The sequence below is a fragment of the Caretta caretta genome, chromosome 12, assembly GCF_965140235.1.
Source record: "Caretta caretta isolate rCarCar2 chromosome 12, rCarCar1.hap1, whole genome shotgun sequence".
Classification (NCBI taxonomy): Eukaryota; Metazoa; Chordata; order Testudines; family Cheloniidae; genus Caretta; species Caretta caretta.
In genome coordinates this window covers 23,358,671-23,377,606 of record NC_134217.1, presented here as the reverse complement: position 1 = coordinate 23,377,606, position 18,936 = coordinate 23,358,671, and the positions used below count along the sequence as shown (strand labels likewise).

General features: G+C 40.6%; 2 protein-coding genes across 10 annotated transcripts in view; one reads left to right on the top strand and one right to left on the bottom strand.

Annotated features, from left to right (window-relative positions):
- Positions 1–2,651, top strand: part of ANKRD27 (ankyrin repeat domain 27) — a 74,411-nt gene extending 71,760 nt beyond the window's left edge. For all 8 annotated transcript variants that reach the window (XM_048870714.2, XM_048870710.2, XM_048870713.2 and 5 more), the window contains one exon: positions 946–2,651. In XM_048870714.2, the coding sequence (XP_048726671.2) occupies positions 946–1,227 (282 nt within the window). In that variant the 3' untranslated portion in view covers positions 1,228–2,651. The remainder of the gene's footprint in view (positions 1–945) is intronic.
- A 4,337-nt stretch (positions 2,652–6,988) lies between these two features.
- Positions 6,989–18,374, bottom strand: PDCD5 (programmed cell death 5). 2 transcript variants are annotated; one of them, XM_048816709.1, is made up of 6 exons: positions 18,217–18,373; positions 15,803–15,843; positions 15,168–15,229; positions 13,507–13,598; positions 9,543–9,614; positions 6,989–8,094 (listed from the first exon to the last, which is right to left on the bottom strand). In XM_048816709.1, exons 1-6 carry the CDS (start codon positions 18,280–18,282, stop codon positions 8,044–8,046), a joined length of 384 nt encoding a protein of 127 aa, XP_048672666.1. In that variant the 5' UTR covers positions 18,283–18,373; the 3' UTR covers positions 6,989–8,043. The 2 variants fall into 2 exon arrangements, with proteins under 2 accessions (XP_048672666.1, XP_048672667.1); XM_048816710.1 differs by lacking the exon at positions 9,543–9,614 and having other exon boundaries at positions 18,217–18,374.
- Positions 18,375–18,936: the final 562 nt, after the last annotated feature.

The following is an 18,936-nucleotide window of genomic DNA, read 5'->3' as shown; positions in this document are numbered from 1 at the left end:
ATTACTTCTAACCAATACTAACCATAATACATGAACGGTTTAGTTAACAGTGGGATTTCAGATTTTTGGTTGTGGATCAGGCAGTAGGTCATACCAAGATGGTGGTTTCCAAAAAGTTGATGTGTAAAAATGATATACATCACTTCTGCCATGTGTGGCTGTTAAGCACTGATTTTACTAAAGCTTTGAGTTCTGAATTATTACAGTAGTTTGTATTTTGGAGATGCCCATTTTGAAATTTTTGGAAGATCTTGTTTCAGGAAAAGCTTTTGGTAATAAGGATTATTTTTAGTTATTCTTATTTATAGACATCTATCATTAATATACCTGGATTTTATTTTTAGTTACTTTAACTTCTGTAAAGTATCCAGTGTTCCGGGAGAACCACCCCTTTGCCAAGCAAAAAATAATCAAGATGGGAAGGAGTAGGTGTGAAAAGGGGAAATTAAAATAGTTAAAGATGCAGTGAATAAAAGGGCGAGGCCTTGAGAGCTAGAGAGACACCTTGGCAGACAAGGACCCTGTTACACCCTGAAGTCTCAACTGAGACCAGTGACAATTTGGGTGATCTCAATTGTCTTGGAGGGTAGAAATGGTGGTTGCTTAGGTCCTTGATTTAGAAAGGTGCTGTGGACAGAGCACTGAAAATGAGACCGCTTGAGTTTTATTCCCAGCTCTACTGGTGACTTTGTATAGCCTAGACAAATTACTTAACATCTCTGTACTTGTTTCTCCATATGTAAAATGGGGAGAATGATTATGCTTCTTCGTAAAGCACTTTTAATCCTTGACTATATGCCCTAAGTACTTTTTGATAATACTGTATAATAAAAGTAGACCTTGGAATGAATTTGTAGGCTTATATTTAAAATGTAGTCTTTTGACTTTTTATAGCCAGAGAAATATACAGTGCCTTTAACATGTACCATTTCTTTCTTCCCACAGTTAGCTATTAAGAGCTTTGATAAGACCAAGTTAAAACCTATTGACCAGATGTTGGACCAGAGCAAAGTTAAGATTATTGATGCAGAAAGCAGTGGTGAATCTGTGAAACAGGATGATGTGATAGATGCTCCTCTTCGAAGTAAACTAATGCACCGAAGACATACAGTTAGTGTGGCACTTTCAGCAGAGAACGTCAGTAATGACAGTGATTTATCCAACACAAGAGATCCAAGTATTTCACTGTCAAAAGACTGTTCTGGTGACTTGCTATCAAAACACTAACAAGACAGTGTAAATTTGCTGCCAAAAACTAAAGAAGCAGGTGGTGCCAGTTTCAAGATCCTCCTGCTGGGCATTAAAGAATTAAATGAAACTTAGAAACTGTGCTTTCAAAAATAGATCATAAAGATGAATCTTTAGCAGAGGCAGAATGTTCCCGTATGGCTTGCACTTTTGAAGACTATTGTGGAGACCCCTCCCCAGCCAATTTGTGACTGATTTCAGGAAACTGAGACATATTGAAATGTCCAAGTATTTAGACAGAAAGAAGTGACTGTTTCCCATTCCACTATCAAAGCACTTATTAAGGAATTACTTATACAGTAGAGGAGAAAAAGGCTATATGGTACTTTCTAGCTACCCACTTCTGTTTTTTAAAAGGCATTTAATTTTTTCTTTTCAGTTTTTGTCCCTAAATTGGTTACATTATATTTATTGCCAGAAGGAATTCAAAATTCTCTATTTTTATTATAATGCCATGAACCACTATAGTGTTTATTTAATACCATTTTAGAAATTAGTGTAATTTCTATGTTGCAACTAGCTATGCAAACAATCCTTAAAATCTACAACATGATGTAAAGACCTTTAAATGAGATGAACGGCAGTATCCTGCAGTCCCTATACAGACAAAGTGCCCACTGATTTCAGTGGGACATTTACCTGCATAGACTCTGTAGGATCATGTATACTGGGGATGGAATAAAGTAAAATGCTCTCGACACAGAACAGCTTTGGACTGAAGAATGTTCAGATCCCAATTAAAATATTCATTTCTGTGCAGAAACGAGCATGCTTAACACACACACAGTTGGCTTTTCCCCCGGAACAAATCAGACAAAACCACACACATTCACACCTCTGCACATGGGCAGAAGTCTACAGCTACTAGGTAAGTGATCTGGTAGGAAAAGTAAGAGTTTGCAGAAACTGGCTGCATGTTATCCTCTTTTTAAAGGTGATCATTTTAAAGGATGCTCATAAATAACTAGATGGAAGCTTAGATGTGGAACTTGTTTCTTAACATGTTTTCAGTTTAAATTTTTTTTTTGAAGTGTGAATTAATCAGAAAAAGACTTCAATAGCACAATTCAGGTTCTTGATAGTTTTGGTTTACACTGGTCACATCCAATTAACATTGTTTCTTTTATAAAATAGTAATATAGACCATTTTGATTTTGTATAGTGGTATTGATAACATGCTTAGGGCACTGGGAAATTGGAGGACTTCCCATGTGATTGTTTTCAAATAGATTTTTAATGAGAGAGGTACAAGGTGCAGCCTGTACACACCACTGAAAAAACACTCAGCTGAAGGTTGCATGTATATTTTTCTAAATAATTTGAGTTCATTTAATATTCTAACTTGCCTTGGAGTTGTGCCAAATGTTGGAAAAGAAAAATAGTAAAAGTAATGATTCTTGAAACTGTTCTTAATTTTGACTACTCATTTAAAAACTGACCCCCTTTAGCACTTTCGTCTCACTTTTGTTGTTGTAACTTAATGTTTGACTATTTTACTTTAAGCCTAAAGATAGTTTAATTGATCTTTTGGAATAGTTACATTAAGTTTGGATGGCTTCCCCTTCCCCACACTGAACAAATGAACATGCTTTTCCCCCCTTGAGCTTTATTCTTTAACGTCATATAAAGGCCTGCATATAAAAGGGAAAAAGTTACAGAAGCAGTTGGATTTAAACAGGATATTTCCTCTTTCTAGATGACTTCTATGTATGTCCTTCCCTCTCTTCCCCATACGATACATTCTAGTTATAAACAACTTGAGAAAAAGGATGATCTTATGCTTAAATTACAGCAGGAGACATGGATTGTGCTTTTCGTCCTCAAAACAGACTTTAAATGTGACCTATGGCAAATTCTTTATTGTTACTCTTTGTAAAATTGGGTTAATTTTACATAGGGTTGTTTCGTGGCCAAATTTATTTTCTATAGAGTGCCTGGACATGTTTAGCTGGAAGATGCTGCAAGGTATCATTTGTAAATTTAAGATTAAAATATGGGTATTTTATAATGCAGCATATTCAAACAGTCCAAGTATATTTCATAGAATCATAGAATATCAGGGTTGGAAGGGACCCCAGAAGGTCATCTAGTCCAACCCCCTGCTCGAAGCAGGATCAATTCCCAGTTAAATCATCCCAGCCAGGGCTTTGTCAAGCCTGACCTTAAAAACCTCTAAGGAAGGAGATTCTACCACCTCCCTAGGTAACGCATTCCAGTGTTTCACCACCCTCTTAGTGAAAAAGTTTTTCCTAATATCCAATCTAAACCTCCCCCACTGCAGCTTGAGACCATTACTCCTCGTTCTGTCATCTGCTACCATTGAGAACAGTCTAGAGCCATCCTCTTTGGAACCCCCTTTCAGGTAGTTGAAAGCAGCTATCAAATCCCCCCTCATTCTTCTCTTCTGCAGGCTAAACAATCCCAGCTCCCTCAGCCTCTCCTCATAACTCATGTGTTCCAGACCCCTAATCATTTTTGTTGCCCTTCGCTGGACTCTCTCCAATTTATCCACATCCTTCTTGAAGTGTGGGGCCCAAAACTGGACACAGTACTCCAGATGAGGCCTCACCAATGTCGAATAGAGGGGAACGATCACGTCCCTCGATCTGCTCGCTATGCCCCTACTTATACATCCCAAAATGCCATTGGCCTTCTTGGCAACAAGGGCACACTGCTGACTCATATCCAGCTTCTCGTCCACTGTCACCCCTAGGTCCTTTTCCGCAGAACTGCTGCCTAGCCATTCGGTCCCTAGTCTGTAGCTGTGCATTGGGTTCTTCCGTCCTAAGTGCAGGACCCTGCACTTATCCTTATTGAACCTCATCAGATTTCTTTTGGCCCAATCCTCCAATTTGTCTAGGTCCTTCTGTATCCTATCCCTCCCCTCCAGCGTATCTACCACTCCTCCCAGTTTAGTATCATCCGCAAATTTGCTGAGAGTGCAATCCACACCATCCTCCAGATCATTTATGAAGATATTGAACAAAACCGGCCCCAGGACCGACCCTTGGGGCACTCCACTTGATACCAGCTGCCAACTAGACATGGAGCCATTGATAACTACCCGTTGAGCCCGACAATCTAGCCAGCTTTCTACCCACCTTATAGTGCATTCTTCCAGCCCATACTTCCTTAACTTGCTGACAAGAATACTGTGGGAGACCGTGTCAAAAGCTTTGCTAAAGTCAAGAAACAATACATCCACTGCTTTCCCTTCATCCACAGAACCAGTAATCTCATCATAAAAGGCGATTAGATTAGTCAGGCATGACCTTCCCTTGGTGAATCCATGCTGGCTGTTCCTGATCACTTTCCTCTCATGCAAGTGCTTCATGAAATACCCTATTTCATTAGGTATTTATTATAAATCTATTATGCGGACTAGCCTTGGCAACAAGATTTGTCATGTTGTTTATTCAGTAACCTCTCCTTTGGAAAATACACCTCTAATACTGCTCTTTTACTCCTTTTGGGGAAAAACTAAAGATAAATGTAAGTGGATCTGAAATTAACTAGTTACAACTTTTTAAATTTTGCTAGTAGCAAACTAGATGCAATTCCTAACAAAAATATCAAAACGGTACAATACTTACTGCAAAATACTTCATACTTCAAATCTATTTCTATGCAACTAATAAAACAGCTCCCATAATAGTATTTGTAATAAGCATCAGCATTAATTTTTTTTTTATTTGGCCTGAGTCTGAGCTATTTCCCAATCACTGTCTAACTTTTCATTTTCAGCCTTGTCTGTTGGGTTATTATTGTGATTGCCTCCCTTCTCAAAAGTTTCAGTAATCTTAACTCTCCCCTGTAGAAGTGAAAGTATCTCAGATACTTCCAATAGTAAGTAGTCCTGAGCATGGGTAACATGGATGGATGGTTCAAAACTGCTAGAGTGCTTCAGTTATCAAAACAGGGAGGCACTAAAATGACGTGGCACATTGAGCAAAGTTTTTGATGTTTGACTAGAACTGCCTAACCACTGATTGGTTGGGGTGTAGTTTTTTAAATACCAAGACGACACCTATGCTAAATTCTAGGTCATCCATCCATTAATATAGTGCAATACATACAGCAAATCACACCGAGCAAACCAAGACTTCCCCACCACAGCTCTTCCCCAAATACCTCTTCAAAACAATGTATTTGCAGTATGGTCTGCATGTGATCAAGTTCCTCTTGCTCTGAAACAGCATGTGTGAATTCTAAAGTCATCACCTCAGCAGTTCCTTCATATTGAAGATGGTCATTGCTGTTACTATGATCACACATGGCACAGAGAAGGGGCAGTTCTTCAAGTAAGCAGGTTCTAGGACATTTAGGGCACTGTATTTTTTTTTTTATATATATAAAACCCACCTATTTTTTCAGTTGAAATGAACAGGTCTGCACTATAATAACTCTCCTCTTTGATAAGTGTGAAACAGATACCTCTCACTCTTAATTTATAACCCAGTATGAGAAATATGACTGCTTCAGTCCCAAAATGATTCAAATCTTTGCTGCTATGAAGCAAAGTTAAGTTGTGAGCAAAAGGCAGGGCCTGCTCACAGAATCTGGCAAGAACAGGACTGATATTGCAGAAATAAATATTCCTAAAGCAGTGCTAGGCACAAGAACACACATGCAAACATTCCAGAAGGATGGTACCAGAACACCTCATACCAAGTATGATACAAACACCTCCCTGCAAAGATAACAGGAGCACACTGAGCCCTCCTAAAGATAAGGTCAGGATGATGGATAGAGATGTTTTGATCAAATCAACATGTACAAGGTAATGGATGGTAACAACCCATGTCAGGGGGCAGTAACAAATCACATTAGAGGAGCAATATGTAACTTGTTTGTACTGATGTATAAAATGAAGTCTGAGGGAATGTCTTTGGCTGGCTATGGGGATAATGGAAAGTCCTGCCATTAACTGAGCTAGTCCATTGCAACAGCCATATATTTGTTAGTGTACCCGTAACCTTTGAGGCAGGACATTAGGACCGTGCTTCAGTGACAATAAACCTGAGTGAGTTCCTTCGCTATGAACGGATCTGTGGTTATTGGGCAGTGCGATCGAGATCTGCTGTGCCAACTGTCTGCGCAGAGCTGGGACAGCACACAGAGAAAACACACATGTAGCCAAACATCTAACAAGGTCTCACCATACTAAGCAGTTTCACTCTTCTGAGATGCAAGGAAATGGCTTAAACTAAATTTAAGTAAATTCAGTAGCATCTTAAACCTATCTAAAAGGAAGATCCTTCTTTAATAATGAGATGGTTAATGTTGAGAAAGATGGGGAGCAGACTTAAAGAACACTTTTAACAGTTTACCAGTATACCCCACAACTGCAGGCTAAAGCCCTGATATCATATGAGATTCAAATTGTACTGGGTTTTCACGTCTTTGACTTATTTACAATGAAAAAGTAGACATCGTTACTGCAAAAGCCAGTTTACTCTCTGAAAGGAGTCAAAATTTTTTTTTAACAAAACAGGCTTTTCTATTAACTTCTCACTGCACTAATAATAACCCAAACATTTAATTTTAACATGAAGAGTTGCATAGAGGTATCACCTTTGTAGAAGCTAAGAACTATAGCCTACAATTAAGTGCCATTTTAAATAAGGAAGTTGGTAATGTAGACTGCAAGTTAAAGATACAAAATTGACAAACACTAGCTGTACTAATCAAAGTTTTTACAATATTCACACAGATGGAAAAAAACAGTCACTACTGCTCATACTTTTTTAAACAAAATTTTAATCAGTTCCAAACCATTACAGCTGGAATGGTGTACACTGTTGCTCTTAAATGACAGCAGAAAACAGTTCTTCTCTGGTAGTGAAATCTCTCTCCCCTTTTCACTTCCATCTTATCACACAAGATGTAACAGTATTTGTACCACAAATTTTCAAACTATATTCAAATAAGATGACAACACAGGGTCTGTTTTACTTTATGCATGCAAGTCACATGGAATTTAGAGCAGTTGCCTTTCCTTTTTTGACAAAAATAAACTCCAACCATTTAATAAATGGGAGAATGAAGAACATGTGTTACCAACTACCTGAATACAGTTTATTACATTAGTTATCCAATTAAGTTTTAACCACAACTGAATATCCACTCTACTCAACTTTTTAACCTCATTCTGCAGAGACATCTCACCAGTGAGAGACAACTTGACAGTTTCCAGAAGGAACTGGTTCAATCAAACTACATGCTATGTACAATTTAATCCAGCAGACTACATGGTAAGATGTCCTCTCAAAGAACCACCTCTCTTCTCACCAACTGGTTCATCAGCTGTTCTATTCTGCAGACTCCAACAAAAGGTTCCACCAGTTTGAGAACCAGTGAGGTATTGGATAACTAGAGGATATCAACTGTTGTGACATTGAGAGAGTTGACATTCTTGCAGTTCCCACCGCTGTTTGCAACGTAAGACACTTTTACTGCCCTCCCAAGACCTCTCTTATGGTAGCAATAATTTATGGAGTGGCAGGTGATGATAGCATAGCTTACAGGCTGAGTGGGACAAAGGAAAGTTCATGCTAAGAAAGTGGTGAGAAAATCCATACCACGCAAGCCTCTACTACTACAAAAAGTTAAGCTATAAAAACCCTTCTCAAATTTTGTTTTACAGAACATGAGTTCGTTTATTTATTGACCTTTATCAAAAACAGAATGCAGAAAGCAAATACACATAAATGTTTTGTCAGAACTTTCAATTTGCCTATACCATATGTTTTCTTTGCCTTTTTCCAGGCCGTGAAGCAATCTTACAAGTAGCATTTAATCATCATCATCCTCTTCATCAGAATCCAGTACTTTTCTTCTGTTGAACTAGAAACAAACACAGTAAATTCAGTTTACAGCAACTCCTTCCAGCTTCAAAGATTGAAGACTCAAGTTAATCACTAAGGGCAAAGTTCTCAATGCTCATCCAAGTTAGTAGTCCACATGGGTGCTGTGTGGATGGAATCTAGAATCCTTCCCTCCCCAGCATGGCAAGATGAAGAAAGGGCAGTGGATAACTTATAGAATTGTAGCCACTACAGCTCATTGCTCCCTGTAAAAACATTTGTGACCAGTGGACCTATGGCCCTACAAACCAAGCCCACAAACCTTCCCCCTGAAACTCAGCTCCAAGGTACAGGGCTACAGTCCCCAATACAGGGAATTCAGGCTTCAGAAATACGATCTTATAGAATTATTATGGTTCTGCTGAGTTTTGGCCTCCCTACACATTTAGAAGAAGGAATCTTTATCTAAGTGTTTAAATAGCCTGTCAACTTTCCAGAACCTCTTATTTCTGCAGAAGTAATGCAGATTCACAGTGAACATCACCAAGGGCAAAGACAATAGGAAAAATAGCACTAAAATACTGTCCACCTTCTGTGGTCAAAAGCTACTTCCATAGTTGAGTACTCTGTTGGTTACTTTAGTACTATTCTGGGTGATTAAAAAAAATTCTATGATATAAATCAAAATTAGACTTAATTTAATACTCTAGTAAAATTAAATTTGAAATTAACCTACATTAAGGGCTAAACTTACCTATTAATCATTACAAAAATAATTCAAGCAGTACATGTTTGCTGCCAAAGATTTAAAGAAAGTCAATCATCTGAACTGGTCACTGGCTAAGCACGTGGAACCACAGTTTGAAATCCAGAATCTGCTTTTAAAAGCAGTAGCCTCTTCTGCAGGTGCAGAGAGAATATTTTCTTTCAGTTTATTCCACTAACTCAATCCAATGACTAGCTAATGCAAAGTTGAGAAACCAATCAGGAGACGAAAGTGGAGGAAAGATAGTTTTCCTTTTCCAATTTATGAATAAAAATGAGGTATGAGAAGATCTACCCGTTCTAAAATCTTGAAGGCATGCTGGCCAGCTATAAACTACAGATACTTCCTTTGTTTAAAGAATCACTTTTAAATGCAAAACATGTTTTAATAAACTTATGTATTCTGTGCATTTAAGGTAGTTTTATTTAACAAAAAAAATCTGAAAATGTTTTTTTGTGCAACTGATTGAATTCCAGTTTTCATCCAAATGTAACCTGACAAATCATGATCTAGTAAATAAATGCACACACTATTTTCTAACAAAAATGTAAAATTAAGAATCTAAATATATTTTAAGCAGTTATATAGCTTAAACATACAAATAGTGTATCCATAGCATTGAATATGTGCAGCAACTATTGTTGGCCCTAGTCTTTTATTTTTCTGCATTGTCTGATAAGAGGTTTGAATCAAGTTTACGCTGCCTTTGGAAAAAACCTTACCTTTACTGTTGTTTTCTTTTCTGTTTGCTGGCTCACTTTTTCAAGTATTTCTATCAACCCTTGTTCTGATACCTAGAAAGGCAGAATAAAAGCCACAAACTATTTGGAGAAGTGGCTTAGACTCAAATAATTGAATCTAGTACAGTTGTTCTCTTGCTTCCCCTTCCCCATTTGTGTGCTTGCAGAGGTGTTCAATTGACTATTGAGACTGTAACATACTGTTTAGTGGCTCACATGCTAAAGAGACTGATTACCAATTAGGGCTGTCAATTAATCACAGCTAACACACACAATTAACTCAAAAAAATTAATGATTAAAAAAACTAATCGAGATTAATCGCAGTTTTAGTCACACTGTTAAACAATAGAATACAACTGAAATTTATTAAATATTTTGGGATGTTTTTCTACATTTTCAAATATATTGATTTCAATTACAACACAGAATACAAAGTGTAAAGTGCTCACTTTATATTTTTATTACAAATATTTGCATTGTAAAAGTGATAAACAAAATAGTATTTTTCAATTCACCTAAAACAAGTACTGTAGTGCAATCTCTTTATCATGAAAGTGGAACTTATAAATGTAGATTCTTTTTGTTACATAACTGCACTCAAAAACATAACAATGTAAAACTTTAAAGCCTAACAAGTCCACTCAGTCCTACTTCTTGTTCAGCCAATTGCTAAGACAAACAAGTTTGTTTACATTTATGGGCGATAATGCTGCCCACTTCTTAATTACAACGTCACCTGACAGTGAGAACAGGCGTTCAAATGGCACTGTTGTAGCTGGCATTGCAAGATATTTACATGCCAGATGCGCTAAAGATTCATATGCTTCTTCATGCTTCGGCACTGTTCCAGAGGACATGCTTCCAAGGTAAAAAATTAATTAATTAAATTACTGACTGAACTCCTTAAGGGAGAATTATATGTCTCCTGCTCTGTTTTACCAGCATTCTGACATATATTTCATGTTATAGCAGTCTTGGATGATGACCCAGCACATGTTGTTTGTTTTAAGAACACTTTTGTGACAGATTTCTGTTACAAATCTTCCTGAAGCGTCAGTTGATCAGGCTGAGGCCGCAGGATCTTTAAGGGAGGAGATGACCTAACACACCAAATGTCTAAGTTTTATTGATAAATAATAAAATAACAGCGGAGAGTGATGGGTGCTCCCCACGTCACAAAGAGGAAGGAAGAAAGAAAGCGTTAGCGCCCCAAGCCCTAACCCACATTCATACTCACACACGTACTACCCGAAGCTGGCCAGGGCTGGGTGTAACGTAAGAAGAAGGGGGGTGGGGTGGGTGGACAGAGTTCTTGTCCTGGACCCAGGTCATCCAAAGTCCGCTGCAAATCTCCAAATTACTCCAGCTCTCAGGAGGGGTTTAAGTCCTGGGCTCCTTTGGGGGTATTCCATTCCACGACCTCTGTTCCTGGTGCTCTTTGGGTCAATCCAAACCAGCTTTCTGTGGTCTCCTTCCCTTTCCCAAAACACCCCGGCTTCAGGGACACCTGGCTCAGCTCCCCCTCTTGTTGCCTCGTCTGTGTTTTCAGACTGCAGCCCTGGGCTTTGTTTTCTTCTTTGCTGGCCTTGCTGTCTTGCAGGTGCATGTCTGTGCAGTTGGATTTTCTCTCTGACAGCTGCCCGGTCAACTTTCAAGCCCCCATCTTTCTCAGCTCGCAGCCAAACGTCAGCTGTGAGCTGCGACCTTGGGCTGGATGGGGCCAGTGTCTTATCTTTGAATTGAGCTAGCTGAAGTGTTGAATTAACTCGTTCTCTGCTCTCTTCTTCTCGGCCTCTCACACCCTGTAAAGAAAACTTCCACTCCCCACTCGCACACCTTTGACCCTCCCCAAAATGCTTTGCCATGCTTGCAACAGTGTTAGCAATATACAGTGTTGATCTGCCTCCCCAGGGGACTCCCTGAGAGAAGGGGGCCATTGGGTTGTGACACTTTCACTGCAAATCTGACAAAATGCAAAGAAGGTACCAATGTGAAATTTCTAAATTTCAACCCAAGGTTTAAAAATCCGAAGTGCCTTCCAAAATCTGTGAGGGATGAGGTGTGGAGCATGCTTTCAGAAGTCTTAAAAGAGCAACACACTGATGCGGAAACTACAGAACCCAAACCACCTTCTCCTGGTGGCATCTGAGGCAGATGATGAAAAAGAACATGCATCAGTCTGCATTGGTTTGGATAATTACCAAGCAGAACCTGTCATCAGCATAGACGCATGTCCTCTGGAACGGTGACTGAAGCGTAAAGGGACATATGAATCTTTAGCGCATCTAGCATGTAAATATCTTGCGATGTTGGCTACAACAATGCCTAGTGAATGCCAGTTCTCACTTTCAGGTGACATTGTAAACAAGAAGCGGGCAGCATTATCTTCTGCAAATGTAAACAAACTTGTTTGTCTGAGCGATTAGCTGAACAAGAAGTGGGACTGAGTGGACTTGTAGGCTATAAAATTTTACATTATTTTTAAATGCAGTTTATTTGTATATAATTCTACATTTGTAAGTTCAACTTTCATGATAAAGAGATTGCACTACAGCACTTGTATTAGGTGAATTGAAAAATACTATTTTTTTGTTTTTTACAGTGCAAATATTTGTAATCAAAAATATAAAATGAGCACTGTACACTTTGTATTCTGTGTTGTAATCGAAATCAATATATTTGAAAATGTAGAAAACATCCAAAAATATTTAAATAAATGGTATTCTATTATTGTTTTACAGTGTTGTTAATCATGCAATAAATCATGATTAATTTTTTTAATCGCTTGACAGCCCTATTACCAATGCGATATTACTGCCTCTAGAAGATATTCCTGTAACAAGTTACAATATGGCTCACAGAAATTTGCAGCATTTCTGTACCAATGACAGATATTTTTAAGGACTACTTATCCACAGTAACTTGTTTTCAGATTTTATTGCCTCAAAAAGCCCTGCTGCAGGAGTCATGGTCCTGGACAGTTATAGATTAAGTGCAATTTCCTCAAGCCCTGTGTTTCATTTACAGGGAGTGTAAAAGTCCTGTGTCCTCTAGTAGTCCCTTAGTTCCCATCTACCTCCAGAAGCCTTAATTAAAGCTGCTTTCTGGAGTGGGGAGAGGCTTCCCTCAGAAGTCAGGCTGAGAAGCACTGCCCTCCTAAAAATCAGCATTTGGTCTTGCTGCACTATTGAAAGAACAGTAATTTGTGAATTGAATTCTAAGTACCAACCCTAAATGTTTTGGATAACACACTGTAGATTCACGGGGCTACCATCCAACAAAACGAGTGAACCCTGATGGTGAGACACTAGAATGTCCACTAGTTCTCAATGACTAGTTACATGATCTTATTCACTTAGACTTACAGCCAATAGCTCTTAACATTCAGGGTATAGAAACTTCCCTTCCCCAGGATGCTTATGATACTTTGGGAAGCCACCCAGGTAGCAAAATTGATTAAGATGAAAATGCAATACAGTTTTATCACATTTGAGGTGAAGCTTAAGGTAGCCCCTGTCTTTGTGGAAGCTGGTATAATGTGGGTTAGCTGTCAGTACCTGCAACTCTGGAATTCCCAGCTGAGTCAGTGGCCTCTGTGGAGGCAATGTCACAAAGGAGAACAAATGCTTTAAATTGCAAGGCTGACTGTCTTCCTGGGCATTAAACTGCACTTCTCCACCCCAGAAAAGCACTTCAGTTAAAGACAGCTAAATCATAAATGTTTTTAAATAAGTATGGACAGTGTTTGCATACAAATGTACATACACACACACAGTTTAAGGATTTGAGAATCACTCAGATACATGCTGTAGCTCACACCGTCACATGTAATACAAAATTTTATACACTTCAGTGTTAAATTTCTCAATTTGTTTCATTGGGAACACTTGGTTTGAAAGTGACCAGACAAACAAGAGTTAGAGTAACATAAAAAATTTAACTTACCTTCCCACCTAGCTGTCCAAATCTTGCCATCTGTATAAGGTAATTTTCTACAGCTTTTGCCTTTTCTGGCTTCACAAGTGCTAAATTGCTTACTGCAACAAAAATAGGCACTGTTCATTTTTGTATTTTACCTCCAACTACAATACAACAGAAGTGAATGAGGTACTGTACAATTTAGTCCTAAATTCATGCTAGGGTATGAAAGAACCATGAATTGAATAGTTTTAATTTATACAAAACTGCAACACTCTCCAACTATGCTCCTTCTAAAAATTTGTTAGGGGTTCAAATCTCTTACTATTTACAAGAAGGCAACCCTACATACTTACCAGTGTTTCATCCTGCTACTAAATTTAATGCTGCAGATCAATAACAAGGCCACATTCCTCTACCAAGCACCACCTCCATTTTTAATACATACAAATTAAAATCTTGTTATGGGAAATTGGCAATGGACGAAAATGCCTTTCACTCCTAGGTACTGGTTCAAATCTAAATTAAATCAGTTGTGACCAATTTGTTACCACTTTATATAGATGGTCTTTGGCATACAAATAAGTTGGTAGTCTACAGTACACAGGTCGACATAAAGCAGCTTATGTTGACCTAATTCTGTCAGTGTACACTCTACAGCCTTCCTCCCACCAATGTAAATGCCCTACTACACCAACATAACAAGTCCACCTCCATGAGAGGTGTAAGGCTTATGTTGGTGTAGTTAGGGCGACAGTATTTGTGTAGACACTGCATCCCTTACATCAGCTGTCTTGTCAATTTCATGGCAAGAAAGTCAGGCAGCTATAGCCCACCTGCTCCCCGGCTCCCAGGTGGAAGCCAGGGTGAGAAGCCCAAGTGGTACCTGCTGGAATCCGGGCAGCCTTGTCCCCAGTGGAGAAGGGGGAGAGGGCAGCCTGCCAGGAGCCTGTTGGGCAGCCAGGCTCCTGGCAGGGAGCTGCCAGCAAAGCTGAGATACCGGGCTCTCAGTTCTCTGCACTCCCCCTCTTAGGTTGGTGGAAGCACTCCTGGTGAGGACGCACCACCAACCCATGGAGGGTAGTGTGGACATGCACCACCACAGTAATTACTGCGGTGGCTGTAAATTAAGCTAACATAGGTCGACTTAGGTTTGTATTGTAGACATACCCTTAATTTACTAATGAACAAACATCCGTATCACAAAAACTCCTCATGACAACTCTCATCCTTGCATGCAGTCTTGGCAGAGACCCTGATTTATTCTCTCATTACTAGAGCTGAGCCCCTCTAAATAAAGGTTAAGATACACTGACGCATAGGGATGTTGGCACTTCTGCTTGCTCTGCTTTTCACATGCTCTCCCCATAAACAGAGAAATTCAGACTAAGCAGGCTATCAATTTGGCACCTTTCACAAGCACAAATTCACTAATTCCTGCTCCCACTAGAATAAACCACCACATCTGAGGATTTGCTTTTCAGCATGTGTGTATTCATGATCAGTTTTTAAAAAATATTAGTGATTTGAAAATCCACAGCATTAGTCTTATTATTTTTCCATCATCAGAGATGAAATAAAAGAATGCATTTATCTCCTATGCATTCTATTTAAGGCCTTGATTTAGGGGGACATAATACAGTAAAAATGAGAATTTTTATTTAATGGCAAAATACATGGATGCTTACATCTGGCACGAGCTGCTTGATCGAGCACTTGAGCTAAAATGCTATTTCTCATCTCTGCCTCCCTGTAATGAAAATTCAGTTACACAATAGAACTATGGTTTCAAGCATCAGACATAGCATCTTGCAAGATGACCAAGTCTGCTGAATACTTTGTATTATCAAAACAAAAAACAAATTATTTTTAAGGACTAAACGTCATATCATTCAAGAAGGTACAGATGCTACGTATGACAGATTAACACAAAAATGAAGAAAATTTAATGTTTATCTGAGGTGTAGGAAAAGAATGTTTTTAGAGATTGTAAAAACAAAACAAAAAACCCCAAAAAGCCACAACGCCCGACAAAATCAAACTAGAGATTTGATCCAGTTCCCACTAACAGGCACAGGTTCTAAATAATTTAGGGCCCAATTCCAAGCATCTGTGGCAAAACTCCCAAATTTTGCATAAGTGAAGAGCCAAAGATAAAACCCCTTGACTTATTAGCAGTTGATTTACTGGCTGTTCTATAACAAAATAACCCAGTTTAGTGTTTCAAGGAACTGCAATTAATGTTTAAAAACATGAACTGATAGAAATTCAAAACCATTTGACTGTGAATATGCTACCTAAAATCAACAGCTCACATTCATACCTCTGTTTGGTTTCTTGTTGCGTTGGATCACCAGAAGGGTCCTGTAAGACAAGAATTACGTAAAAACTTTAGGTTTCAGAGTAACAGCCGTGTTAGTCTGTATTTGCAAAAAGAAAAGGAGTACTTGTGGCACCTCAGAGACTAACCAATTTATTTGAGCATAAGCTTTCGTGAGCTACAGTTCACTTCATTGGATGCATACTGTGGAAAATACAGAAGATGTTTTTATACACACAGACCAAGCTTATGCTCAAATAAATTGGTTAGTCTCTAAGGTGCCACAAGTACTCCTTTTCTTTTTATAAAAACTTTAGCAATCCCTTTAGAAAACACTCCGTGCAGGATGTCAGATCTTAGTATTTCACTGGAATTTAAAATAAGCCGGCTAAAGCGAAATTATCTGCCTGACCATGGTTAAGAGAGGCAAGGTGGGCGAGGACCAAATTACTGGACCAAATTCTGTTGGTGAGAGATACAAGTATTTTGAGCTAAACAGAACTCTTTCCCAGACCTGTGGTACTCTGAGTACCTTTTCCAGACCTGAGAAAGAGCTCTGTGTAGCTCAAAAACTTGTCTCTCTCACCAACAGAAGTTGGTCCAATAAAAAAATATTACCTCTCTCACCTTGTCATTCTAATATCCTGGGACCGACAAGCCTGCAACAATACAATTACCATAGTTTAGACATTGAGAATGTAAAGTGCCTGCTCCAACAGATGAGTGATCCATGGTTATTTGTCCTGGTGGAGCAAACTTGTACCCTAATCCTGCAACTGGATTCGCCCAGATAAAGGCAGTTGCAGGTTTGGGGCATAAGGCCAGCTTTGTGATCTTTGAAGGCAGAAGGGTGAGCTTTCCAACAGCCTGCCGTAGATCATAGCTACAGACATCAAACTCCCTAAATTAGGCTTGCAATTAAAGTTGAAATCTTCAAAACTCCCAACCTATGAACAAACTACAAGCAGCAGCAACAGTGGTAACCAGTCTAGAAAGGGTTTTGAAAGTGTTGCTTTCTAAACAATTTGTAAAAGTCTATCTTCTCTCCTACTTAACAATTTTGTTTGCAATTTTTCAAAATAAAATTATGTACACAATAGAGTAGCCCTGTTCTATTTTAACAGAATGTTTTATTCAAAGAAAGTGATTTCACAGGTTACATCTCTTCAAGTTCTTTTCCCAGCCTATTAATTTCTTAGAAGAAAGTTATTAAACACAGATTAATGGAAGGGGAAGAAGAGTCCCACCCCTAAACACTTCATATCAGACATGTGATTAAAGTACAAAGCAGATTTCCATTAGTTACACTGTACATGAATAGTTCCTTTGGCCATCCCATTACCCAATTTGGTATTTATATTCCCCTGCCAAGTATTTCACAAAGACAATGATATATAAGTTATTCTATAACTCCACAGTTTCTTAAAACCCTTCTAGCAATGCAGGTTTGCTTCTGTTTACTCTTTTAATTCATTCAATACGTCAGTTCTGAAAAACACTGACTGGCCTTTCAGAAAACCAAGGGAACCGTGCAACATGTCTAGTGGTTGTGAAAGAAGAGACAGATACTGCTTGGGCACTGGGTGGAGGACCAAGGGAACAGGAGTTGAAATAGGGTGGGGAAACTACCCAGACGAGGTCCTTGGAGCCTGAATAGGGGAATGGGGGCTGCTGGTGTTTGTTGGAAGTGATGAGGGGTAGGGCAGAGAGCCGCATGGGCCCAGAAGGAGAGGAGGAGGCTGGCAAAAGGCCATCTGGGTTACAAGGACTGGGCATCAGGTGTCTGGAGAAGCTGTCTCGTCCCTGGGGAGGCAGATAAGGTGTGGAGGGAGTGGTCTGGGCCCAGGGTGTATGGGTGGGCTAAGGGGACCACCTTTGTCAGATGAAAATAATGGTCGCTTTATTTTAAAGGTCATTTTAGGGAAACACCATTTCCCTTAGCCTATCTAGTGTTTTTCTCCCAAGTGTACTTTTCTACTTCCCTCGTGTACACGATGCAATTATCATAACATTCAATTTAATGTTTAAAATGGTCAAGGGACCTCCTTTCAAATAGGGGGCAGCAAGTCACCCTAGTCTGGGCCCTGGGGAGGCTGAGCGGTGCATGGGCCCCAGTGAAGGGGGGGCTGTCGGGGCTAGCGGAGGGGACCGGAGAGAGGTGTCGGGGGAGCTTTTGGGCCCGAGCAGGGAGACTGTCAGGGCCCTGAGGAGCGGTGGGCTGAGAGGAGTTGCCAGGACTGTGGGGTGTAGGCGGGCTGAGGAGGGAGCGGTGGGGGCTGTCGGGTCCCCGGGGAGGGGGGCTGAATGGGGCTGTCTGGACCGGATGGGGGGAAGCTGAGGAGGTAGCGGTGGGGGCTGTCAAGGCGGAGGGGGAACTAGTCCATGGTCGGTGTCCACGAGCGGTGCCAGCCCCTTACCCCATGCTTAGCCTGCAGCTCAGTCAGCCGCTGCTTGCGGAGCGCCTCCAGCTCCTCGTCCGCCATGGCTGGGGGTGGCGGAACAGCGCGGGGTGACCGGCGGGGCCGCTTACTACACAGTGCGCATGCGCCCCGGTCCGAGACCCCACCAATCCATTGCCGAGAGCCCTGTCAGGCTGCCGGCCGAGAGCCGGTGGGACGAGGGAATTGCGCGGGGAACGGGCGCTGAGGGGAGGTGCTAGCAGGACCTGGCGGAGCGAGATGTAAGGGGTGAGCGGGTGGGGCCAGCTTCCCACATCCCCCACCTCAGACTGCCGGCCGGGGACTCCACCTCCGGGGGAATCTCACCCCTCGGAGCGTCGTCACGGCCATGGGCGCCGCAGTGCCCAGGGGTGCGTTACTGGGCCTAGCCCTCCCCCTCCTGCCCGGCATGCTGCCTCCCCTTCAAACTCTCCCCGAGCCTCGGTAGACCAGCCCGGCTCTGCTCCTCGCCCAGCCACTGGCATCGCGTAGGCCCCGACGAGCTGGTTGTGTTGATAGATTCCACCCAGGGCCTGGTGCATCGTGGCTGCGCCGTACCGGCGGAGCCTGCCCTCTCAGCGCCACAGGGGTGCAGGTTACACTCCGCCAGCTGGCTACTTGCATCCGTTTTTCTGGCCAATATACAGCCAGTCTGTGACTGGCTATATCCAGCGAATTTGGTATGCCGACACTAGAGAA

Bases quoted from the DNA above. Each gene is read 5' to 3' on its own strand.
- PDCD5 (XM_048816709.1), bottom strand. From the start codon at position 18,282: ATGGCGGACGAGGAGCTGGAGGCGCTCCGCAAGCAGCGGCTGACTGAG. The intron at 15,230-15,802 runs GTATGAATGTGA...TTTTCATTACAG, and splicing joins CAACAAGAAACCAAACAGAG to GGAGGCAGAGATGAGAAATA. The intron at 9,615-13,506 runs GTAAGTTAAATT...CTGCCTTTCTAG, and splicing joins TTGGACAGCTAGGTGGGAAG to GTATCAGAACAAGGGTTGAT.